The following is a 27,516-nucleotide window of genomic DNA, read 5'->3' as shown; positions in this document are numbered from 1 at the left end:
GTTATTGCTGCTAAGGGTGGCCCAACCAGTTATTAGGTTCAGGGGGCAATTACTTTTTCACACAGGTTTGGATTTCTTTTCTCCCTAAATAATAAAAACCCTCATTTAAGAACTGCATTTTGTGTTTACTTGTGTTATCTTTGACTAATAGTTAAATGTGTTTGATGATCAGAAACATTTTGTGTGACAAACATGCAAAAGAATAAGAAAACAGGAAGGGGGCAAATAGAATTTGAAAAGATACACAAATAACACAAGCTTCTTTATGTAAAAGAGGGATCACATATTTTTATTTCTTTAGGTTTTCAATTACACATGTTGATTTTGTTTTAGATATTGACTCTGTTTCCTTATATATTCAAAACAGTGTTTACATTCATAAGCCATCAGTAGTGACAACTTATTAAAGAGCAAATTAGCAATGCAATAACGCACATCAAATCCGAAATGTGTGTCTATTATTTCAACTTTGACTTGCTAATTAGTTACTGCGGTAGATTGCACTGGTGCAACTCCACGCCTATGTCTGCAAATAAGGGTAACTATTTTATGGGTGAAACAGAATAAGCAACAGTACGCCAAACCTAAAAGGTACAAAAGGTGTTTATGAGTCACATGCAATAATAGGCAACGTTTCAGGCTCATTGCATACCTTTTTCTAGTCTAGCCTTTTTTTCACCTTCCAGACTGAAGTGAAGCAGGATTCTGTTGCAACCTTAAAGGGATACGGTGATGGGAAAACATCTTTTTTTCAAAATGCATCAGTTAATAGTGCTGCTCCAGCAGAATTCTGCACTGAATCCATTTCTCAAAAAAGCAAACAGATTTTTTTATATTTAATTTTGAACACTTGAAAAAGGGACTGGCTCCTGAAACATGTCATGAGTGAAAATACACCAATAAAGGGTGTTTGCAGACTAAAGTACTGCCTGTTCCTGGTCTGTTTCTTATATCTTTAAATCGGATCTTGTCAGTTTCCCAGCTGTCCCCAGTCATGTGACTTGTGCTCTGATAAACTTCAGTCACTCTGAACAATGGGAAGGTAACCAGATAGCAGATAACAGCTCCCTGGTAGATCTAAGTACAGCACTCAATAGTAAATGCCAAGTCCCACTGAGACCGATTCAGTTACATTGAGTAGGGGGAAATAAGAGCCTGCCAGAAAGTAGTTCCATCCTAAAGTGCAGGCACAAGTCACATGACCAGGGTAGCTGGGAAACTGACAAAATGTCTAGCCCCATGTCAGATTTCAAAATTGAATATAAAAAAATTTGTTTGCTCTTTTGAGAAATGTATTTCAGTGCACAATTCTGCTGTAGTAGCACTATTAACTGATTCATTTTGAAAAAAACATGTTTTCCCATGACAGTATCCCTTTAACTGCTTTAGTAAACCGTTCATGAAAAAGATAAAAAGTTAGCATGGCACAATCAACATAACCTGCCCTACATAGGTTACTGCAGTACTTAGTACAGTCATAAATATGAAATGCTTCCATTTCTATAATATACAAATTTCAGTCATGTGATACCTCACTAAGCACCAATAATAACTGCCGATACTAAGAAGAATAAGGTAATGAACACAATCTCTTATGCATTAGCCATATATCAGGGGAGTTTGTGCCATGCAGCAAAGGTACTGGTACCAACATGTAATTCACAACATACACAGGTAACACACAATCCCAATTTGCACTGATTTTGCTCTACAAAATCTGTGCAACTCGTTACTACCATTTTTAGGGCAACCCCTATAAATAATATACTTTTTATTCTCTTACTGAAAAACAAGTTTTAAAAAAAACCTTCAATTTGCCATGTGAAATAAAATTAAAAGTCTGCCACTGCACATAATACTCATCAACAATCCGGTAGTGGTCAATGGGGTATTTCATGTATTCCACAGGCCACTGATGAGTCCTTACCCATCTCTTATAAAATGCAGGTGTGAGTGGGAAGCATTTCATGCAACAGTGGTTAGAGGCCGCAAAGCACAGAATTCTCCAAACTGAAATCATAGTGAAATCTTGCAAAATTCTCTTCAAGGTTATAGAGAGGGACTCTCTCTGGAAGTTCACTACACATGTTTTGCACCTCTTGCACATGAGGAGCTAAGATGAAGGGGATATCACTGAGAAGCTCAGCCATCACCACATTCCCTTCTGAAGTCTGCAGGGTAACCTTGTTGGCTCCAGGATCCTCCCTGTTGAATTGCTGGGGAACTTCTGGGCAGACCTAGAGCAAGAAACATTGAACCGAGTTACAGCAAGATAAAAATGTAATGTCTTAGCAAATCTTTGCCCTTTTGGGTTCATGTTGAACATGGGTTTATGCTGCCTCTTTGGCAGATGAAACTATAGTAACATTTGTTTGTATTTCTAAACATATCATTCAAACCTTGCTTGGTTCCTGTGACCAACAGTAGCTAATAATTTGCCCATGCAGGACCTTCCTCATGGACTTTCAAGTGTAGGGAGCCATAAATGATATTTAAAACCAGCTGATGACCACTTAAAGCAGGGGTGTCCAAACTTTTTGCAACGAGGGCCAGATTTGGTGAGGTGAAAATGTGTGAGGGCCGACCATTCAGCCTGACATCCATTCCAATGTAGTTATCTTGTGCTCAGGATCATTCACTCCTGGAGATGGACGCGTACACAGCTTTTAAGAAGTGGAGTCTGTTTGGACTTATTCTCCGTGCCTCATTTAAACAAGAAATCGCATAGCCATAGTAATAATATTTGGGCACATGATTAGTGAAACGACCAAGTGGCAGATCACTTCACTAATGTGGACAAATATTACTGCTACGGCTACGCGATTCCTTATTGCACAGTGCTGGGGGGTCATATTGTTATTAATTTCATGATGGAGGCTGAGGGCCGGTGTTAATTAGAAAATGGGCCGCAATCGGCCCCCGGGCCTGACTTTGGACATGCCTGACAGAGGGAATGTGTGTAAAAGCAAGAATATGTCATTGCATTTTAGTCTTCTAAATATAGAAGGAATGTGCTCAGAAAAGTTGTTCTTTGTGCTACTTTATTGAAAATATCTCCAAAAACCATACTAGCACTGCCCATCTCTTCATTTCCTGCTGTCAGCTTTCCCAGACTGTGCTTGAAAGCCATCATCTCTCAGCACTTTGGATGCCAGCCAATCAGCAGTTAGGCAGGGCTGTGACTGGCTACCCATCTCCTACTGTGCTTCTGGCAAGGACCTTTAGGCTAGGGCCAGACGATTGCGGATCTCAGCCTGCGGTGAAACGCAAGCCAAGAATCCGCTTCCAGCTGCTGATCTGCCTACAACCGGAAGCAATGTCCTCCTGGGTGCAGGCAAACAAGGCGGATTTCTTCACCAAAACTTTACATTTCGCTCCGAAATCCACCCTGTCTGCAAAAGAGAAGGGGAGTAGCTGGCCAGCGGCTACTCCGCCTGCAGAGAATCCATATCGTCTGGCCCTAGCCTACTAGAACTAAACCCGAAGAATGAATATGGCTTAAAATGCCATATTTTACATACTGAACTTATTGAACCATCCAAAAATTTCAGCTTCTCAACAGCAGCAATGATCCAGGACTTCAAAAACTTATAATAGGGAAAGTGTCATGCTCAGTAGGCTCTGAGCAGCTGTTGGGAAGCTTAGTGGTGGTTGCACTGGTGTTGCCATGTAGTAATTATTTGTATTAATTAATCAGCCTTATATTGTGACATATATTGTGATATATAATATATATATATATATTCAGTATATTGTGCTTCGGACCTAAGCTCAGTAAGTGACGGCAGCACAGAGCATGTGCGTTGAATCAGCAGAAAAGAAGATGGGGAGCTACTGGGGCATCTTTGGAGACACAGACCTTTACTACTAAATGGTTGTGGTTGTTTGGGCTGGGACAAAAGCCAAACGTAATGTACAACACTCCTGGCCTACTTCTTTAGTTAAGCTTTAGTTCTCCTTTAAGACATACCCACCACTTATTTGAACCGCAGGCAGGGACCAGTGAGAATGTAAGGGGGTGTTCCAATAAAGGGGTCATTTTTAAAGATAAACCTTTTTAGCCCAGAAACCAGCACCATTTCGTATTTATTACCGGCTACAAGATTAAAGGGGACCCGTCACCCAAAAAAGTTATTCAAAATCCTATTTTATCACATGAGTCAAGTAAAATGAACTTTAATTACACTATATAAATATTTTGAATCTTGTTTCCTTTAGTATGGGAATTGATAAGTATAACAAGCAGGCAGCAACCATTTTGTGGACACTGTTATTAAGGCAAGCCTTGCATCATCTCAGAATCTTGTTTGTGCACCAGAATGAGGGACCCGATGTCCATCCCCATGCCCTGGTTACATAATTAAATGGTGAAGAGAATGGGGGAATGTGTGGAGTGCTGTGGCATCTAGGAAGTGCTGAATGGAATGGTTAAGGCATAGAGGAGCGGCAGATAATATTTTATTGACAGCTGAGATTTTTAAATGAGCTTAAACCAGCTATGAATGCTTTAATAAAAAATAGTTATTGGATTTCATGTTTAATTTGAAAAGGACTTTTATTATACAGCTTTTTGTGTCTGGGTGACAGGTCCACTTTAAGGATAACTTAAATTATGAATTATATATATATATATATATATATATATATATATATATATATATATATATATATATATATATATATATATATATATAATATACTATATATATTCCCTTTAACACCTAAAACCACTGTGTTCTAAACAGCTTATCTGTTATGACATATGAGAATATGAGCCCTTACAGCCCAGCCCTACTCATGGTAACTTGGTAACATAGAACCAGTTAACTATAATAGAGGTTCTGCAGAAACAAACTCGAAACTATTACAAGCCCAGAGCTGTTCTATTATTTCATTTATTAATCAGGGGGTCTAGAAACTTGAACTGTTAACACAATAAATTGAGGTTGTTCCTGAGTAAATGGCTAGAACAGTGAATTAAGCTGGCCCTAGAAGAGCTAATATAACCTGGCTGTAGCAAGCAATGCCAGTCAGCAGCATCAAGGACAAATAAGGTCTTGAGCTGTATTAAAAGGGGCATAGAGTCAAGGGAGGAGGGGGTCATTCTTCCACTGTATAGAGCACTTGTAAGGCCCCATCTAGAATATGCCGTACAGTTTTGGTCTCCATCACTCAAACAGGACTTTATTGTATTAGAGAGGGTACAGAGAAGGGCAACTAAGCTGGTAAAAGGTATTGAAAATCTTAGCTATGAGGAAAGACTGGCCAAATTGGGGATGTTCACGCTGGAGAAGAGGCTTAAGGGGTGATATGATAACTATGTATAAATATATAAGGGGATCATATAATAATCTCTCTAATGCTTTATTTACCAGTAGGTCTTTCCAGCTGAAGCAAGGTCACCCATTCCGATTAGAAGAAAAATATTTGGAAGGGTTTTTTTTTGTTTTTTTTTTACAGTGAGAGCTATGAGGATGTGGAATTCTCTTCCTGAATCAGTTGTATTGGCTGATACATTAGATAGCTTTAAGAAGGGGTTGGATGGCTTTTTAGCAAGTGAGGGAATACAGGCTTATGGAATATAGCACCAGGGACTGGTCCGATTGCCATTTTGGAGTCAGGAAGGAATTTTTCCCCCTTCTGAGGCAAATTGGAGAGGCTTCAAATGGGGTTTTTTGCCTTCCTCTGGATCAACTGGCAGTTAGGCAGATTAAAAAAGTCAAAAGGTTGAATTTGATGGACGTGTGTCTTTTTCAACCTAACTTACTACGTTACCTGCCAACCCAACTGTGTAATGGGCAGATATTGATCGGGCTGGCTGTAATATCCTGTTGGACAGGAACCAAATTACGTTTTTTTTTTTGTTTAAGAAACAACAAATACTTGTTTGCATTCATTGCATAAGGGCAATTTTCCATAACTACAGCAACTGCTTCATTCTAGGTCTATATTACTCTCATATTTTAGGATCATGATGTGTCAGCAGTCTAACCACCATTTAAGCAACAAATGTGTGGCCTTTTATCATAGTTGACAGTTATTAGGTTACCACGTATCTATTCCATCCACACTGGGACTCATCTTTTCCTGCTTATTATTCATCTCAGTTTCACATAATTGGAATATTATGTACAGTGTATATGTATATTTATATATATATATATATATATATATATATATATATATGTAAATATATAATATGCCGCATTGTTCTAATGACATTTATTTTATTTTATCTCCTGACAGTTGAGTACTCTCTCTCTTTGTTTTTTAAATATTTACTTCCTGCCCCTTGGCAAGTCACAACGTGTACAAAGCAAACAAAACATGTACAAGGGTTTCTCTTAGTATGCAGTTTTATTTTGTAGCACAGTGTATAGGCCAACACCCTAGCTGTAGTATTGCTATGTTTAGATTTTATGGGGGTTATTGATCAAAGTCCGAATTTATCTCAATATTTCCAGAAAAAAACTGACCAAATCCGCATGTTTTTTTCCCCTTATTTATTAATAATTTTCGTTTGCGGGAAACAACAAAAAATTGCGAATCAATCAATTTTTTTCCGATTTTTGCCCTAAAACCACAAAATCTTTGGATTATTGCACACAACAAAGCGCAGGTCAAGATATTTTTGGAATTTCTCCCATTGACTTATATGTAATCCTGAAAATTAATTTTTTCCCACTAAAAATGCAGATTTTATACTAAAACCACAATTTTTTAAGATATTTGACATTCTGAGTTTAGTAAGTAACCCTCTATGCGTTGTGTTAACATTATTTTATCCTACCCTGTTGTCTAGTTGGTGTATTCTAGGTAGAGTGTAAGGGGGTTATCTACTAAACTCCGAATGCCAAACATCCGAAAAATTTGTGTTTTTTTCTTAATATAAAATCAGAATTGTTAGTGGAAATAAAAAAACACAATTTTTTCCTGATTTATTATACCCAGAGGATGGAAAAAGTCTGAATCCGAAAATCCGTCATGAGAGAAATTCGGACTTTGATAAATAACCCCCTAAGTGTTGAGCAGGAATGTGAGTAGGTAGGAGTAGTAGTGAGTAAGGAATGCAAGTCTGAAGATCTACATTGTCATTAGTCCTACTAAGGCTGGTAGCCTTGGATGAGAAGGTCTATGCATGTACAATGCCTTTAGTAGGTGATCTGTCCAATGCTCTCTTTATTTCTGCTTAACTAAATCTGTATATATAATGGGTTGAGTGCAGAGGACCTCTTGTATTTGTCTGTGCTCACAGCCTTATTGCAACCCCCTTAATGGTTTAAAAAAAAAAAAAAATTAGTGGTGAGGCACAAGCTGGCCTAAATTCACCCAAATATTTATTTTCTGTTGTATAGCCCAAGACTTAGCAAGCGGGAGAGAGAAAAGCCTGCAAAAGTTGTGATACAGAACTAAATGTTCTCAAATTGCTGATGTATTTTAATTCTGTGTCTGTAAATGCTGTAACACCCTCTATAAACCTCTAAATAGCAACTTGATTTAACAATCACTGTAAAGCCTTTACAAGCTATACCTAGCCATCTGCAAAGAGAAGCAAGGACAACTGTTGGGGAAAAGCTTTCCCAGCTACTAGTAAAGTACAGCATGTTTCCCACTTAGTTAATCGATTCATCTCACAATTCTGTTCCCATTAAAGGGGGGTTCATCTTTAAGTATGTGATAAAATGGCTTATTCTACCATTTTGAATTGGGCTTCATTATTTATTTGTATAGTTTTTTTTTATTTTTATTATTATTTGCCTGTTTTCTGTCTTTCTGTTCTGTGTACTCAGATCAGAACAGAGTAGCAAAGACTTCCGTGCATTATTCATGCTCCAAGAAGCCCACAGTGCTAACGCTCACTTGTAACATACACTCGGCTATTATTCCTTGACCTTTCTTAGATTCCAGAGTTTGTCATGCTGAAAGGTGATTGCTACTTGGACATTTCCCAAAAAGCACTTTTACCAAAAGTCATTTTGGACATTCACCAAAAGCAAAAAGCACTTTTTCAATAACGACAGAGGCACTGCTGTTTGTTACCTGGAAAGGCTGGCTGTATGGGAGTTGTGGCACGGGATACGCAGGTGTATCATTTCTCTGCTCATTAGCTGGATGTCCTAAAAGAGAAAGCAGTGTATGTGTGTGTTAGGTATTACCTTCTTGCTTTATAACAATACAGAGGTACATTATGTAATAAAGCAGAGTCGAGAAGTGATGCTTCACTAAGTTCACTGTTTTGAATTATCCCATCTCACTCCGGAAGCCTCTTGTAGTAGGTAAAATTCAAAATAGGCCTATGATTACGTATCGTTCAGATACGAAACGCGTCAGGATGCTATGGTTTTAATGTGATTGAAATAAAAGTTGAATTTTACCTACTACAAGAGGCTTCCGGAGTGCTTGCCGATTTTCTTCATACTTGAAAGCATACACACCCTTTGCTACGGGTTCGGGACGATGCACCCGGACCACTTGAGACGTCGGGTGATTATTCCCATTTTCCAGTAGTGGTCTCATATTGTACTTTACGTTCAAGCGGTGGACCTGGGGTCTTTATACCCAGGTCACTTTTGTTACAGGGTGAGAAATGTTTTTTGTTACTCATCCGACGAACATATATTCACCAAATATTCTATTTTAGGACTGTGCAGCTTTAAATTTCTTTAACAATTTGTAGGGGCAGCTGGGAAACTGACAATTAGGGATGGGCGTATTTGACCAGTTTCGTCAAAAATTTGCCGCCGGCGAAATGTAGACGACACCCATTAAAGTCTATAGGCATCAAAAATTGACGCGCGGAGTCTATGGCTGTCATTTCTGCGGCAAAACAAGGCGAAAAAATTTGCCCGTCCCTACTGACAATATGTCTAGCCCCATGTCAGATTTCGAAATTAAATATAAAAAAACTGATTCAGTGCAGAATTCTGCTGGAGCAGCACTATTAACTGATGCGTTTTGAAAAAACACTTTTTACCATGACATTTTCCCTTTAAAGGATCAGTAACACCAAAAAATGAAGTGTATTAAAGTAATTAAAATATAATGTAGTGTTTTCCTGCACTAGTACAGTTGGTGTGTTTGCTTCAGAAACATTACTATAGTTTATATAAACAAGCTGCTGTGTAGTTATGGGGGCAGCCATTCAAAGCACAGGTTACACAACAGATACACAATGTAGAATGCCATTGTATTCTATTACAGACCTTATCGGTTATCCACTAATCTGTGCCTTTTCTCCTTTTCAGCTTGAAAGGCTGCCCCCATGACTACACAGCAGCTTATTCTTATAAAAATATTAGTCTTTCTGAAGCAAACACATAACTTCTACCAAAGCAGGGCAACAGTTCAGGATATTTTAATTACTTTAAAATGCTTTTATTTTTTGGTGTTACTGTTCCTTTAAGTTAAATTTTAGCATGTTATAGAATTACTTCTATTTCCATTCAGCCCTTCTCCTACTCATTTTCCAGTCTCTCTTTAACATCACTTCCTGGTTGCTAGGGTGAAATGGACCAGCAACCAAATAGCTGGTGAAACTCAAAAATGGGTTGATACATACAAAGCTATGTATATTTAGAAAACCATAAAAAATGAAAACCATTTGCAAACAGTATTATAAAATGAACATCAGCATCATAATACAAGTTAGTTTAAAGATGAACCAGTCCTTTAAAGTTAAGTGTACATGTAATTGCAGTTGAAAGCATTATATGTCAGACCCTTTATGTTCTCTGCATTGCCGTGTAGACTAAAACATGAAAAATGTAAAGTTGAAAAACTTGCCTCTGATATTTTGACAAATGACTCCCAGTATAAGGGTTTGTCAGACGAATAGTACATTCGGATTAGAAGCTTAAGCAATTTTTGTCAATTGAGGGCTAATATTTTTTAAAGGGTACATATTATGTAGAAAACAAGAATGTACCGATGCATTTTACGCTTTTCAATATAGAAGGAATGTGCTTTAAAAAGTGGTGTTTCAGGCTTGATTTATTGAACATTTCTGCAAAAACCTTACTAGTCCCGCCCATCTGTTCCACTTCCTGTTGCCTCCTTTCCCAGGCTGTTCAGGGGAGCTGCGGCACTCAGCACACTGCACTTTAGGATAGGAACCAATCAGCAGCTAGGCTGACCTGATAGGGAACCGAAGCCAAAGTCTGTTCTTGTGTAACTGCAGGGCTGTGATTGTTAGGACACGCCCACCCATCATTTGAAACAGGAACTGCTGTATGAGGAGCTCAAATAAAAAGGCTAATTTTGAAGACAATATTAATGTACAACCAAAAGTAAAACCAGAACCATATAGTATACATAATTGCCTACAAAATTTGTTTTTTCTGATCTATCCTATATGTCTCCTTTAAGTAACACCTAGCATTTCCATTACATGTATATGTACTGCAGGTAGAGGACTGCAAAAGAAAAGAGAAATCAACAGAAGAGACTGGCATAAAAAAGGGGCCTCCACCCTATTCTGCAATAGTGCAACCACAGTGGAGATCAAAAACAAGAAAAATGTTCTGTTCAGATCACTCCAGTGCTGTGCCTCCCTTTGCTTCTAATGAATCATTCTGTGGTTTATGCAGATAAATTGACATGAAGTAGAGCCACTTGTGTGCAGCTAGATACATGAGAAAAATGTAGGCCTTTAAAGCAGCATTTTCGCTCTTCCATAAAAAAGGCAGAGGATAAAAAACATTATTCGTATTTAATACTGACGCAAAAAAACTACCTTTTAAAATATGAATGTGCATTAAAAGTTACCTATAGGTCATGTTGATCGTTTTTGCTAAGCGGTCTGTTTTTGTAAATAATTTTTAGTTGATGTTCCTAAACCTGGCTGTCCCATCTCAGCCTGTCAGTTAAAGTTTCTAATGCTAACAGATTTCTACTGCACACATTTTTGATGCGACACAACTGTTGGATGCAGACGCATCATGCAGTAGAATTGCTTACCTTATTTCCGTTGCATCCGGCGTGGCGCCTGCGTTTTTGCGCAACACGTCGGATTGCGTCGGAATCATCCGTGGAGTCCTGCCCTTAGGGGTGGAATGCCACATACTTGCCGCATTGATAGGGAGCCTTACCAGGCTACCGTGTCTATTTTAAAACCACGTGTCCCCGGTGTGTCGATGCGCGGGTTGAGGGTAGGATCGCGTCGGAATCGTCTGTGGAGTCCTGCCCTAAAACTGTGCTGGCCTTTCTGGCCATGCCCCAAATATGGGACTAGGTTTGGTTCTGCCCTAGGCACTGGACTCCCACAGTTGGCAAATTGCGCAGATGGCCCTTCTGTCCTGGACATGTGGCGATTGCTGGGAACACAAATACTCCCCCCTCAGATCCACTGCCACTTTTAGTGGCAAGTATCCGACTTAGGGATGGGCCCACAGGTGCCAATGGGCTAGTCCAAGCACAATGTGCCACTGTGTCTTTCAGCACATTAATAAGAAAAGGGGACACAAGCACATAAAAGTAATTTGATCATGGTTTTTCCCAAAAAATTCTAAATTTGGAAAATCTGGTATAGGTAAATGTAAAACAATTTATAATAAATGAACTGCAGCAGTTCTCAGAGATCTGATCCCTGCAGCCATTTATATCAGTAAAGCACTGCCCCATTTAATTGTATAATAAGGAAGGGAATTCCAGGAGAAGGGTAAAGAAAAGTCTTGGAGGGATGAGTGGAAAATAACAATGCTGAAGAAGGAAAGAAAGAGGTTGGTTGCAAATAGAACTTATGTGGTGTGTGTACTTGGGGTGGTGTACAGTTAAGGCATCCCACACTTTATACACGCACAAGAATATGACACAACATGTATAGCATTATCACCTTTGTACTATGCACTACTTAGGAGAGATTAATCTCAGTTAAAGCTTCATTATTATCAGAGAACCCTGATACGGTCTACCTCATGAACGATATTTAAAAAAAGTATTTGAAAGCCACTTTTATTCACCTGACCATGCATGAACGTATCTCTGTATATCTCTATACCAGGGCTGTCCAACTGGACTGCCCATGACCCCCCCTTATGTGGCCCTCCACATCAGTCTGCCTGCTGTGTCTGTTTACCATGTGTAAAATTGAAAAGGTATCACTACAGAGATTAACTGGCCCCTGCATTGTTTAAACCTCAAATTCAGACTAATCACCTGTATTGTTCACACCTGTGACCCCCACTATATTGTTCACACTTGTGACACCTCTATTGTTCACTCCCCTAAAGCCCTGTACTGTTCACACCTGAGACCCAGACTGAAACTGCCCACATTGTTCTCCTGTTCACACTTTATACAAAATGCTAATGAGGCACCAGCACTGTGTCACTGTATGTAGTACATTTTAGACTGGTCCTGATACCGGTCTCCTGCTCTGTTCTGTCTGCCCTATGCTCCTGTGTGTGTGTCATACTTTGGTATTTGTTCTGGGGGTTTGTTAGCATTTGCAAATTATTGTTAGTGGCCCCTAAGGTGTTTAATCATATGCTGGGGTACTGTATTATACACAGGGGAGGAGGAGGCATATGGATTAATGGGTATGTCTTAATATGACTTAACTTTTTTTCACATATGAGTGACATCCCTGCCATGACAGGCACAAGGTAGTTTGGCACCCTAGGCAATATATATTGAAATATATATAGATATATACAGATAAAAATACAGGCAAATATATCTCTCAGTGTCCGCCAGTATACAAATATAGCATACAACTTTATTATGCCAGTAACTGATTAGAGGAGAATTCAACCCTATAGGGAAAAAACCCTACCCCCCCTACCCTACATAGACCCCCCTCCCTCCCCCCCCCAACCTAACTGCTACCCCGGTGCAAATGCCCCCAAGACTTTACTTACCCCTCCGTGCAGATTCTGTCCAGCGGAGTTCACGGGCGCCATCTTCTGGCTCTTCGTAATCTTCGGAATGAGACCAGCACTTCAGGAATTTCAGTGACTTTTGGCGCATGTGCAGTTGTTGCGAAACAGAAAATTGCTCCAACTGCGCATGCGCCGAAACAGCACTTACTTTCCGAAGATTACAGAAGTGAACGCCACTGGACAGAATCTGCACCGAGGGGTAAGTATAGACTTAGGGGCATTTGCCCGGGGTAGCAGCGAGGCTGGGGAGGGTCTATGTAGGGTAAGGGTTTTTTAACTTTACAGTTGAATTCTCCTTTAAGCAAAAAGTATAAAATGCTCATCTATTAGCATACCTCCCAACATTTTGGAAATAAAAAATGGGACAAAAATGTTGCCGCACTGTGCCACACCTGTTTTGTGGCCACACCCCCTAATTACCATGTTCATTTTACAAAATTTGGCAGGTTATGAAAGTTTGAACATATTTCTGTGTTTTTTTTCCTGTTATTACAGTTTTGCTAATGAAGGTGAATTGCCCTTTAAGCGAAGTCTAACTTTTCCCAAGGGACCCGTTATTTTAAATTGTTACGTATTTGCTTATCTTGAAATTGTTACAAAAGTATCTTATATTCTGCTGTGGCTGTTCTGGGCTCTCTGCCAAAAGCCAATTAAGTTAGAAACTTTGTTTCTTTTTCTGGCTGTTCAATGCAGAGAAAAACTGGACTTTCCAGTACAAATGAGGGACTACAGGGGTTGAGCTGTCAAAAGAGGGACTGTCCTTCTAAAAACGGGACAGTTGCGAGGTATGGATTACAAACGTGAGCATTATAAAATTGCAAAGGTGTCTGTGATTCAGCTTTCCATTTCAAGTTGGAAAAGAGATGGGGGCTGATGAAGTGCAAAGCACTCATGCAAGTACAGAACTGCTGAGACATGTTGTATGACAAAGAAAGGCAGCCAGACTCAACAGGAAAGACTTCTCATGAGAGCCTTATGTTCGTCATGACCCACTGCACCTTCCAGCAAGTGCAAAAAACAACACAAATCTATTGCCATTCCTAGCATCCTCATAGTGTGATTAGTGTAAGCTGTCAAACCCACAAGCCTATATCAGAGTGCAGGCTGGCTTGTGTTTAACTAAAGACTGCACACGTCCAGCCTTGCTCATTTCCACAACTGGCCTATAACAGAACCTATATGGCTTCTTCAGCTGATGATGTTGTACATATCCCCCTTTAATGTATTTTGGACAAAGGTTTATTAAAGGGGTTGTTTAACATTTAGTATGTTGTAGGGAGTGGTATTCTGAGATAATTTGCGATTGGTTTTCATTTTTTATTATTTATGGTTTTTGAGTTATTAACTTTTTATTCAGCAGTTCTCCAGTTTGCAATTTCAGCAGTCTGTTTGTTAGGATCCAAATTAACCTAGCAACCATGCATTTATTTGAATAAGAGTCTGGAATTTGAATAGGAGAGGGCCCGAATAGAAAGCCGAGTAATAACAAGTAGCAATAACAATATATTTGTAGCCTTACTGAGAATTTGTTTTTAAGATGGGATCAGCGACCCCTCATTTGAAAGCTGGAAAGAGTCAGAAGAAGAAAGCAATTAGTTTCAAAACAAAAAAAAAAAGAAATCATGAAGCCCAATTGAAAAGTAGCTGAGATATGGCCATTCTATAACATACCAAAAGTTAATAGTGAACCAACCCTTTAAAAGAAGGAACAATATGAACCAAAGAGAGCAATATTGTAAATTATTAAACCTATAATACAGGCATTTCCCATGACCCATACTGATATCTCTATAATACATAAGAGCCATAAATATTAGGGATGCACCGAATCTACTATTTTGGATTCGGCCCGAACCCACAAATCTTTTGTGAAAGATTCAGCCGAATACCAAACCAAATCCTAATTTGCATATGCAAATTAGGGCTGGGAAGGGAAAAACATTTTTTTACTTCCTTGTTTTATGACAAAAAGTCACGTTATGTAAATACAAATTAGGATTCGTATTCGGTTCGGCTGGGCAGAAGGATTCGGCCGAATCCTGCTGAAAAAGGTAGAATCCTGGATTTGGTGCATGCCTAATAAGTATCCTGTAAATTGCATCTTTATAAATGTTTCTTAGTGATGTCATCAGTTATAACTGGGGCTTTGTGATGTCATTTCTGTCACATGACTTGCTTAAAATTGTGTATTATTCTAAATAAAGTACTCCTTTTGTAAAATATGAGGGCATTCAACGTACCCCCATAAAGTTGTTAGGTTCGGCCTTAGGCTTTGTGCTTTTATACGGTCGTGGAACTCCACGGTGACTTATAATATCCTTATATTTTACAATAGAGAGTAGTTCAGTCACTATATAAATGACATGTTATATACTTAAGCTTTCATTACTCAACATGCCAAGTGCCAGTGGTTACAGCAATTCTGTTGTGTTTGAAGAATCCCACGGAAATAAATATAGGTAGAACACAAACTGATCACATCTTTATAACACCCAGGAAAGCCAAGCAAAATCCTCACTTGAAATATTAGCTAGTGCAATGGCCACAAGACAATCATACCAGTACTGAATACAAGTGCAAACGTTGCAAGAAGTTGTTTGGTTTCACTTATATTTAACGCCATTTCTCTATTTATTATGGAACAGAATGTAACCAAATACATATGGTATAGTATTACATTCCAAATAGGCAACCAGCAATCAGTGCAGATTTCAGAACGACTGGAACATTTTCTGTGCGTCATCTGCTATGACTGACACAACCTTTTTGTTAAGTGAATGAACACTAACAAAACCATTATTTAATGTATGACACAATATACTGCCTTTAATAAAAGAAATGCAGTTTTTCTGGAAACTCCAACCCAGCACCATGATATAGTTTCCTTGATGCGGTGCAGATTATAGGTCTACTGTAAATATTAATTTGTCTGCTTCTTTATAACAACATTTCAAAGACGACAATGATTGATCATTTAAACACAGCGTGTTATGATACTCTGGGCCGGTGCTTCTGTTAGCAGAAAACTGTACTGGCCCGGGTTTTTTTCTGCAGTTTACCCCAGACCCGAATGAAAAGACGACAGAAAAAGCCAAAGAAGATGGCGACAAATATCTTCTGGGTCGGCGCAATTATCAAACAGGAGCACTGGCTCAGGGTATAAGGTAAGAGACTAATCTTACAAACATTTGAATTCCCAACAATTATTTTAACGTTAGTTTTTCTTTAAATAATACAGGCACGGGAACCCTTGCCTATATACCCATTATCCAGAAACCTTAAAATTAAAGAAAAATCATCTCACATAGAGTCCATTTTAAGCAAATAGTTCCAATTTTCTTTTTCTCTGTAATAAAAAACAGTAGCTTGTACTTGATGGTAAACTACAAAAACCCATATTGGCGGCAAAACACTCCTGTTGGGTTTGTAATTTAAATGATAGAAATATCCCTTATCTGGAAAACCCCAGGTCCCAAGCATTCTGGGTAATCGATCCTATACCTGTACTGTATTTAGTCACTTATAACAGTCATTATAATGTCAGTGCTAAAACTAAATGATGGCAAATCACATTGATGGTTGGGAAGATGCACCTTTTATTACCTATACCCCAAGGGGCAGGTGCAAAATGAAGCAAAATGTTTCCAGTGCTATAGTTTTGTATCAGCTGCAATTCAACCATATATAAGCAATGAAACAGATAAACATACCACCTCTCAAACAATTCACTTCTTTCTTGCTCTCTTTAGTGTTTGTTTCCCATTGGGAGGTGCTCAATGCAGGCCCTGCTGCAAACCAAAGGCCTTTTTTTACCATAGACTCAAAAATAATAAAGTGAGATCACAGCAAACTTTTCGGGGACAAGCCCCTTCACTAGTAGCACTTGATGAAGGGGCTTGTCCCCAATAAAAGAGAAAGTAGTTTTCGGTTTTTGCAGAAGCATTGTGTGGAATGTGCCTTTGTATCTATTTTTATCACCTCTCAAACAAGCTTAAATGAGAAGAAAAGGTTAAAACTAAGTAAGCTTTATCAGAAAGGCCTATATAAATACACCAGTAAACCCTCAAAATAATGCTGCTCTGCTGCATTTCTGTCCTCCTATTATGTGTACATGGGCTTCTTTATCAGACTTCCTGTTTTCAGCTTAACCTCCAGGGCTTGAGCATGCTCAGTTTGCTCCTCTCTCCCTCCCCTTTTCCGCTTCCCCTACCTGTTGTAATCTGAGCCCAGAGCTATGAGTGAGCGGAGAGAGACTCAGGCAGGAAGTTATATCACACCAAGATAATATGGCAGCTGCTATCAAGAGAGAGTGTTCAAAGGCCGTTTACTTCTGTAAAGCATTCTGCTGAATAAATAGTTTGCACTATTTTGGTTAATCTATTGGCCATAAACTGCCTCTGTAGTTTACCTCCTTCTTTAAGAGGCCTCGTGGTATGGGCCTTTTGCAACCCTTCTATTACAACTCTTGTCTATCCTATCTGACAGATCAGATCTATCCTCTGTGGTTTCCACATACAATTAGGCAATTCTCTGCTCTTTTCAACGCTTAATGGAGAACGAAACCCTAAAAATGAATATGGCTAAAAATTGCATATTTTATAGACTGAATTTATTGCACCAGAGTAAAGTTTTGCCGCGTTTTTTCTTAAATAAGAAGAAAATGAGAGAAAAAAGTTGCGGGAGATAAGGTGATTCCTTATCTGAAAACCCAAAGGTCCTGAGCATTCTGGATAATAGGTCCCATACCTACACCATAATAATTAACTGCTATTGAAGGGCATAAATTATACTTAGTAAGGTTTGTATAAATAAAACTCATGGCCACCTATACACGAGGATGAAAACAATCTATTAAAAAGGACTTTTCTTTTTTTTTTTAGCAAAATGTGTGTAGTAGCTGTCGGATTTAGCAAGTAGTAAGATGTAAAATGTAAATTTCACTTTAGTTCTATTATATTTAGAAATGCACCAAATTCACTATTTGGGATTCGGTGAATCCCAGAATCCTTCATGAAAGATTCCTCTGAATACCGAACCGAATCTTAATTTGCATATAAAGATAAGGGACGGGAAAAAATGTATGTGATTTCCCTTTCCATTCCTAATTTGCATATGCAAATAGGATTCAGTTCAGCCAGGCATTAGGATTTGGCCGAATTTAAACCCTGCTGAAAAAGGCAGAATTTTGGCTGAATCCCAAACGGATTCCTGGATTCGGTGCATCCTTAATTTTAATGCTAGCCAGCTATTTGGACCACCTAGGGGCACATTTACTTAGCTCGAGTGAAGGATTAGAATGAAAAATACTTTGAAATACTTTGCCAATAAAAAAATAAAATTTGCGGTTTCCTATGACCTATGTGGCATTTTCTGCTAATCAGTGACAGAGTACTTCCTATTGCACTCAGTCATTCCCAACACACTGGTACAGTCTGTCAGTTCTACTGTAATGACATACATATCTCTCTGCTGCAAAGACTTGATTTATTGTGCAGTCGTGACAAACAGTTGCTATGGAAAGGCAAAAAAACCCCAAACAAACACTGATAATTATGACTACCAATTGCTAGCAAATGGAAACCGTTATTGGGTTTAAGCAGTTCTAGGGCAACAAAAGGGATATTCCAGGGCTTTACTGGAGATGTCATAAAGATAAGGGGATAATCTGCAATAAGACATGAATGTATTTGCTATATTAACTTTCATGACCTACACCTTATAACTAGTCAACTGCAGGTTTAATTTGAAGAGCTGCATAAAAAATGCATCTGGTAGATCAGGAAAAATGTGGGCAGAAGTTTTTTAAATGTAATTCTGGTTTAAGGGATTCTGTCATGAATTTTATGGTGTAGTTTTTATTCCTAAATGACACTGTTTACACTGCAAATAATTTACTCTACCATATAAAATTTCATTCCTAACCCAACAAGTGTATTTTTTTAGTTGTAATATTGGTGTGTAGGTGCCATCTCACGTGATTTTGCCTGGTCATGTGCTTTCAGAAAGAGCCAGTGCTGCACAACAGAACTGCTTTCTGACAGGCTATTTCTCCTACTCAATGTAACTAAAGGAGTTGCAGTGGGACATGGATTTCTACTATGGAGTGCTGTTCTTATATCTACCAGGAGCTGGTATCTGGTGACCTTCTCATTGTTCTGCTGATGGGCTGCTGGGGAGAGGGAAGGAGGATGGTGATATCGCTCCAACTTGCAGTGCAGCAGTAAAGAGTGACTGAAGTTTATCAGAGCACAAGTCACATGAATGGGAGCACCTGGGAAACTGACAATATGTCTAGCCCCATGCCAGATTTCAAAATTAAATATAAAAAAAAAAAATCAGCTTGCTCTTTTAAAAAACGCATTTCAGTGCAAAAGTCTGCTGGAGCAGCACTAATAACTAATGCTTTTTGAAACAAAACATGTTTTCCCATGCCAGTATCCATTTAAAAAAGTCAGCATATTTTATAGGAGTCCAAATTTGGTGGTAGATGTCAAGTAGGTATAATATTAATCTACATGCAGCTTCAAGTTGCAACATAGGCCCATAAAACCAAACCCTATAAACAAATCTTTGTAATAAACAAATAAGCCAGGCAATTGCTAGACTGGAAAGTTACTGAGCTAGATGCGTTGTTGCTCCAAAATGCTTGTAAAGTTCTTTAACATTAGCAGCTTGAAGCTCCCTAACAACAGTAAGCATCGATGCAATAGACATAAAAACATGCGTGCAGTGCTTTCAATGAGCCTGAAGATGATTGTGTGCTTGTACTGTGCCTATGTGCTTCCATCTTGTGGCTGATCTTCTATCCCTGTCTGTGCCAACAATGTGCTGCAATATGTGAACAGCAGTGTATAGTAGGCAGAAAGCATAGAAAACTCTGTGGAGAAACACATAGGGAAATTGCTTGTCCCAACAATCATTTTAAGCAGGTTGCACCACCAATGAAGTAGATATATAATCATAAACAATGCATGTAAATGACAACTTATGCATCATTTGCAATATGCTATTAGTTTTACTGTCTGACCCAATCTGCAATGGACACGCTGCAGCATTTCCTAGACTTATTAAAAGGTAAAAGAGGATTTTTCCATTTTAAACAACCATCTGGATAACATATGGTGTTAAGTTTTAGCTGCGGAGTTTCTTCATGTGCTTCGTTTCTACTTTTGAGTGCCATAGATAAATATATAACTGCTATAAGCTTCACTTATCTGCTATGAAACCAGGTTGGTTCTGGAATCTGTGTCCTTCACATCCACATGCAACCAGAAAGACCCTCCTCAATGAAAATGAATTCAACATCACTGCTCATTACCCATGGAGTTTCGGTTAGGTTTTTGGACATACTCAATACCCACATGACTAAAACTACAGCAGTAGAAAATGACAATACAACATAATGGAAAGGTGAAGGTATATCCCACCAAGTAAGGGATACAATCTTTAAAGGGGGACTATCGCGAAAATTTATGTAATATAAGCTTAATCATACTGAAATAAGAAACTGTCTAAATACAATCAATTAAATATTCTGCATTGTTTCTGAAATAATCAAGTTTATGTTCACTATGCCTCTCTCAGCATCTGTTTCTCTTCATTCTGTCTTCCTGCAACAGTTGGGTTTCAGATATTCATTGGCAGTTAGATCCTATAGGGGGGTTCCTTTTGCCTAGAAGATGTTTTACAGCTCACTCTATTAAAATCACCAGAAATCCTATCTTTCTACATGCAGAAGTTTTGCAAAAGGCAGTTATTTTGTATCTGAAAACTCCTGCATAAAGAGAGAATGAAGAGAACTGATGCTGAGAGAGAAAACGTGAAGATAAACTTGATTATTTCAGGAACGGTACAGAATTTTTAATTGCTTGTATTTATATTTAGAAAGTTTCTTATTTCAGTATGCTGAAGCTTATATTAAATTGTCATTTTTGCGATAGTTCCGCTTTAAAATCTATGCAGTTCACAAATACAATTACTTTACTGAATGGGAATACGCCAGGGAATTCAGGTTGTACCTGTGTGCGTTCCTGTCCAGTGCAGGTTGTCTAACTGAGGATATACACAAATAGAAGTATTTCTAGATTACAGGCCACAGAGACACCTCTCACACAGCTTTCTTTACGTCAAACCTATGAACAGACAATATTCAATTTGGCTTTGGTTTAGTTGGTTCAAGGGACAGTCCATACAAAGTTGAGGACTGCCATACACTAAACACTGGACTTGTCTGTACACAGCAGTGGTTCCCCTACATTGCTGGTTCAAGACTCCCTTGGAGGACCAATCTCTGTTCATGGCTCTTGTTAATTTGTTAAAACAGGGTTAGAAATTTAGGAAATTGTTAGTGTATCAACCATTCATATAAAGCCCCAAAATGTACACTGCATAATATTCACCCAGAACCCCGACAGTTTGGGAATGTCTGCTTTACAAGTCCCCAGATGTCATTAGCAGAATGAATAGCAGCATCCCCATTAATAAAAAAAAGTACTTCCCCTTACTGATTTCTCTGTTCCTTCACCAATAGAACCAGATGTTATGGGATAGCCTGAATCCACAGCATGATATACAAGCTATGAGTAGCATAAAATACAGATCCAGATTGCTATACTTTCTTCATGATCTTTGAGCAATGCAGATCTCTACCAGCTTCATGTTGTAGATTTTATGAAAAAGTATCTAATACCAGTATACTAAATCTAAACATAACTGAAGCCTGTTGTTCCACTTAAATAAAGCTACAGGCTATACCTGTAAGTGGTTTGTTTGCATGTGGTTAATCATTTCATTAACATGCTAAGAAAAAGCATCACAAATTAATTTTCACTGGAAATATGCATATGACTTTTATATGCACAAGACTACAGAAAACAAAAATGTCATCTATTACCACCTAGTGGCTTCAACTAAAGAAGCCACCATATTTTTGAGTACAGGTATTGAAAAAACTTAACTGAAAAATTTGTGGTGAGCACAACTTTCCCTTGTAAATATAGAGTACTAACTCTAGACAGACATTCAGCTCTATGTAGAAGAAGCAGAAACTCAACAGATTTGCATGTGTAATTCGCAAACTCACAAGATTGCCCATCCTATCCGAGACATACTGCTAAAATGAAAATACCCTGCAAAGCTAACAAGGATTAACTATAGCTTCTGGAATGTGTTTGGAGTCCTTCTAACTGAAGGCTTCTTGTATTACATCCAACCATTCAGTGTACAGTCTAAAATAGATGGCTGAAATTGCATCCTTCATGGTCATTAGGAGGCTTAAAAGCGACATGCGTACAAGCTTTTGCTCGGATATCCTCCTCCTTTCTTCATTTGCCTTGGTGACACATCACCTGTCCTTAAAACTCTAAGCATCCACATCTATGACTACTCACACAATGAAGTGAATGATATCTGACTACTCTGTAACTGTGTGTGCTTCATTACAGATCTCCTTATTTATGGGTGTATTAACAAGTTTTGCTGATTCTTCCTATTAAGATCAAAAAAAGGATAAGCGTGCACACACACACACACACACTATGTTCAGATAAATCTAAATTTAGCTATTAAGCCTTAAAAAAATATTCAGAATATTGAACATTTTGAAAATACGCTCATCGTGATTTTAATTATCCAGATAACTTCTAAACAGAGCCGTCAGCATATTAAAGGTTCATATATCAGCATTTCATTTCAGAGGAAAAGAAGCTACAAGCCACAAGATACCTGATAGATATAGATCAGACATAGATATAGACAGCAATTGCTAAACCTTTACTTACATAGCACTGCTGGAAAAGGAAATGCTTAGCAATAACCTAATGTACCTTGATGACAAGGTCCAAAAATGTATGTTTTGCAAAACTTAACATCTCCCAAAAGTGAAAGTAAACCTGCTTAGAATTTATTTTGCTGTCTCCCCAGCAGCACTTAGGTGCGGGCTAATAGAAACAAAAAGAAGGACCAGTGTCCTTTAACATTTTGGCAGCTAGCTAGTTGGCCAGCATAGCAGCTAAGTGCTGCTGGGGAGAAAGCAAAATAAATTCTAAGAAAGTTTACCATCATTTTTGGTGGACGTTAAGTTTCCTACTCAATTCTCTGCACAATTCTGTGACTCCCTAAGGGAGTATACTTGTACTCATACGTACCCAGGAAAACAAAACCATCACTCTCCTTGTCTTGGGCTGTACTTTTCTTTGGATCTTGACTTTTTCTAAAAAAACTCAGCATGTTGCAAATCTGCCCTTCGGTTACTGATCTACGATAAATCATTTAGAGAAAAGGTTAATTTTCAATAATGTTCTGAAATGATATGGTATGCTTAAATAGGACTATGTACTGGGTAGATGCTGCACCAAGGGGCACATTTACAAAGCTCGAGTGAACGATTCGAAAGTAAAAAAACCGTCAAATTTTTCCTTCGATCGAAGTTTTTGTGGTAAATCCTTCGACTTCGATATTCGCAGTCGAAGGATTTTACTTTGATGGTCGAATATCGAGGGTTAATTAAACCTCGATATTCAACCCTTAGTAAATGTGCCCCCAAGTGTACAAGTACTGTAGTTAAAAATGTAAAAGTCTCAGCATCTACACAATGAACCCAGTCTCAGCTCGCACTTCTGGCTGGTTGTCTTGAGGAAGTGCCATGATGTTGGTAGATCCTCTATTTGGGTGCCACCGGCAATTGATTGTGTGAGGATCAGTTTGTGGCCACATGGCATGTTAGGATGTAAGTGATAAGATAAAGGAACAGGCAGGAAGTCAAAGTACAGTGATCCCCAACCAGTAGAAGTTCCATGCTGCTCACCAACCCGTTGGATGTTGGCCCAGTGGCCTCAAAGCAGGTGCTCATTTTTGAATTCCAGGCTTGGGGACAAGTTTTGGTTGCATAAAAACCATGTGTACTGACAAACAGAGTCTCCTGTGGGCTGCAAGTCCACATAGGGGCTATCAAATGGCCAATCACAGCCCTTATTTTATACTTCCCTTGCTCAAGGGTATAAAAGACTGGAAACCCCTGTCAAACTAGAACAGCTAGCAGATAAAGGTAGTGCACCCAAAAGTTAATTACACCAGACTTATGGCACGCAGGGCCATATTGCCAGTCTAGCATTTTTAAAGGTCTACTCTAGAGAGTAGCCACACAGCGATCTTCACTTGCAAATAAAGATTTTATGTATTTTATTAAAAGCTAAGTGGTAGTTAAATAAATGCTGGGTTACAAGGGGGGAGTGCATAAAATGAAAGGAGTGCATAAATCATATGGATTGTGGAACATTTGGAGCCTTTTTTTTTTAGATTGTCAGTGACTATCTGAAAGCTGAAAAGTGAGAAGAAAGTAAGTAATTCAAAAAAAATAAATAAAAGGCCAATTGAAAAGTTGCTTAGAATTAAACATTCTATAACATACTAAAAATCAACTGAACCACCCCTTTAAAAGGGATATTTCACCTTTATTTATGTTCTGTTTATTTGTTATACAAGTATTGCAAATGTGTAATTGATCTGAATTGTTATTGTTTTTTAATTATTTCCTTTCCTCTTATGCCTCTTACCAGCTTTCAAATGGGGAGTCACTGACCCCAGCAGCCACAAAACTATTGCTCTGTAAGGCTACAATTTTATTGCTACCTTGTATTACTCATCTTTCTATCCAGGCTTCTCCTATTCAGATTCCTGTCTCTTATTCAAACCACTGCCTAGTTGCTGGGGTAAAGCGGATCTCCCTTGAAAGCATGATGAACCAACAAAAAAAGTGCACAAGAAAGGTTTTTTTGTTTTTTATTATTTTTTAATGAATGCTGTAAGTATATACTCTGCCCACCTGCTCTTTTTGTGACTTGTGAACCGTGTCATTTCATCGTGGCCCCTTATGCCAAAGGGCCCCTAACTGCAGTACCCCCCTCTGAAACCTAAGGCCACAGCAATGATGCCTAGGGAGCCTTATTTTTTTATTAATTCCTTTTTTTAGAGATGTTGCCGTGTATTGGCGGTTTTCTTTTCATTGGCACCCTATTCTACTTTTTGGCAGTGCCCATCTCCCAAAGGTGTGAATCATGCACTAATGATAGGTGTCCCCTGAGAGGAGGGTGCTGTTGAGTAGTATGGAGTCCCATGATTACTGATGGCAGCCCAGAGAACAGCTTTGTTAGATAAGTATTATGAGTCCAGCCTTGGCTAATATGTGAAATCGATCATAATGATGTCCCAGCCATGACTCATTATGCCAAATACCCCACTCACACTTAACCAAAATCATGACCCTAGAATGGAATTTTAATGTCTGTTGGCCCAAACTGCCATGTAGCCTTGATTAGAGTAACTCCCTATTCCCTCCAATGGCACCCTAGTTATTCCACCAAGAGGCAATGTGTTATGTGGAAAATGGAAGCATTATACAGCTTTCTTTTTTTAATTAATAAGGTATGTATTTCAGATTACTCAGGAGAGAGGCAGTATGGCAGCACCTACACATATTGTAAATGTTAAAAAAAAATAAAAGCATATAAAAAAATAAGGCTCCCTGGGCAGCATTGCCTCTGCATTTAAAGGAATTGTTCAGTGTAAAAATAAAAACTGTGCAAAATAAAACATGTTTCTAATATAGTTAGTTAAAAATGTAATGTATAAAGGCTGGAGTGACTAAATGTGTAACATAATAGTCAGAACACTACTTCCTGCTTTGCAGCTCTCTTGGTTTCCACTGATTGGTTACCAGGCAGTAACCAATCAGAGACTTGAGGGGGGGGGGGCACATGAGTCATAACTGTTGCTTCTTAATCTGAGCTTAATGCTGAGGATCAATTGCAAACTCACTGAACAGAAATGTGCCATGTAGCTCCCCTTCTAGTTACTGACTAACTCAGAGTTATAGAGCTGAAAAGCAAATCAATCAAAAATAAGAATGTTTTTTTTCTAATTTAGCATTGCTGCATTTCAGAGCTTTCCGGATAACTGATTTCTGTATAATAGATCTCATACCGGGATTGGGCTTAATCATCAAGTAGAAATAGCTAGAGATAGGGTTGCCATCTGTGTGATTTTAAACTGGGCATCAACATTTAAAAAAAATGGATAGAAATCCAGACAGTTGCATCTAAGTGATGCAATAATCTTGCCCTGGTGTCATAACTCCACCGACATCATTGTGCCCAACTCTGATGTCATCACGCCTGTTCCTACATCACTGCCTAACCCCCATGTTCGGGTTTAGCCATCAGCAAAGATGGCAACCCTATTGCAGCCCCATGTTATGTGATTGTAGGGCCCACCACCCAGGGCCCCAAATAACTGATGGTATAATAATCAGAGTGGTCAAGTAATAACATCTGAGCAATAGTTGCCATGGGCAAAACATTTACCCAACCTTGTAGTGATGTTAATCAGTGAATGTCAATCCCTCAGTGGGTAAGTGCAATATGTAAATAACCTGATAGGCCAATGAGCATTCAGGCAGTTACTGCACATCACAGGCTGCCCTGGAGAGATGGGAATTGTAGTTCAGCGCCGACAGTAGAGAGGAATAATGGCATTATTGTGACTGTATATATACTAATCGCCACTGACTGTCTATATAAGGTTACGCTGAATAAGCACCAGCGACCAGACACGTAATGAAGAGAACGAATATACCTTGTTGCAGATAAGGCTCCCAGGAGACGCTGACTATTCAGTGCCGGAAAGGACCCTCCTCTGAGTCACGGGGATGGGAGTGGCTGGATTTCACAGCGGCCGTAGGAAGGGGCGGGGCTAAGCCTACTGCAGAGGCATCACAGAAAGTGGCAGCAGAAAAAGTGTCAAAACACTGGGAATGTGTAACAAGGGGAACCACTGCTGGGAAACCAAATTAAATGTGCTGTACTAAATTTTATAAACCTTATAAGCAGCTTGTCTATCTGTGCAGATTGTAATGAATACAGGAACAGAGAATACTTATTGGGTTTTTTATGGCCATTATTGGCTCAATATGTGGTACTGTACTCAATACTTGTATAATGTAAACAAATCACCTTTGTAAAAACATAAGGAAAGTGAACACAGGTTCCTTCTACTGGAGGTGTATACCTCAGTCCATATGCCAAACATTTGTAAAATACTAAGATGATAAGATCCAAAAAAGATCTGTGAGTGGCAATTGTTGCTCACGCTCACTTTGTGATCACACCCCTAAATGCCGCCTCTATTTTACCAAAACATACCCCAAGGCATGCCAGTATAACTATTATAGAAAAGACATAACCCCATATTAACCCCAGATGTGCCGGTATAATCATAAAATTAAATAAATAACAGAATATTAACACTAGACGTGCCAGTATAATTATGGGGAAACAACATTTACATTAGAATTGTCACATGAAAAGCTGAACAGTTGAGAGGTGTGGGATAATGGGACTGTCCTGTGAAAAAAACAACATAGGAGGTATTGGATTGCACCACAAAAAGGTGAATAGTTGGGAGGTAGTGGCGACTGTCACACTAAAAAGCAGGACAGCTGGGAGGTATGCTCACTGGCTTATCATTATTCAAATTGAGTAATCATGTAACTAGAAGCTACTGGGCACCACAGCAAAATTACTTAAGGGCCCTCATACATATAGTTGCTTAGAATTGGCCATTCTATAACATAATAAAAGTTAAC

General features: G+C 38.7%; 1 protein-coding gene across 1 annotated transcript; it reads right to left on the bottom strand.

The window, feature by feature from the left end:
• Positions 1 to 259: 259 nt before the first annotated feature.
• Positions 260 to 26,651, bottom strand: umad1.L (UBAP1-MVB12-associated (UMA) domain containing 1 L homeolog). The gene is made up of 4 exons (XM_018267331.2): positions 26,508 to 26,651; positions 23,024 to 23,133; positions 8,041 to 8,117; positions 260 to 2,237 (listed from the first exon to the last, which is right to left on the bottom strand). The coding sequence occupies exons 2-4, from the start codon at positions 23,103 to 23,105 to the stop codon at positions 1,980 to 1,982; spliced, it is 417 nt and encodes a 138-aa protein (XP_018122820.1). The 5' UTR covers positions 23,106 to 23,133; positions 26,508 to 26,651; the 3' UTR covers positions 260 to 1,979.
• Positions 26,652 to 27,516: the final 865 nt, after the last annotated feature.

This window comes from Xenopus laevis, chromosome 6L, assembly GCF_017654675.1.
Source record: "Xenopus laevis strain J_2021 chromosome 6L, Xenopus_laevis_v10.1, whole genome shotgun sequence".
Taxonomy (NCBI): domain Eukaryota; kingdom Metazoa; phylum Chordata; class Amphibia; order Anura; family Pipidae; genus Xenopus; species Xenopus laevis.
Note: the sequence above shows the minus strand (reverse complement) of the source record. Positions and strands in the feature narration are given on the sequence as shown.

Excerpts from the sequence above, each read along its gene's own strand:
- umad1.L (XM_018267331.2), bottom strand. The coding sequence starts at position 23,105 with ATGCTGAGTTTTTTTAGAAAAAGTCAAGATCCAAAGAAAAGTACAGCC. Across the intron at positions 8,118-23,023 it reads TGATGGTTTTGTTTTCCTGG|GACATCCAGCTAATGAGCAG; the intron begins GTACGTATGAGT and ends TTTCTCTTTTAG. Across the intron at positions 2,238-8,040 it reads CATACAGCCAGCCTTTCCAG|GTCTGCCCAGAAGTTCCCCA; the intron begins GTAACAAACAGC and ends TTCTTGCTCTAG.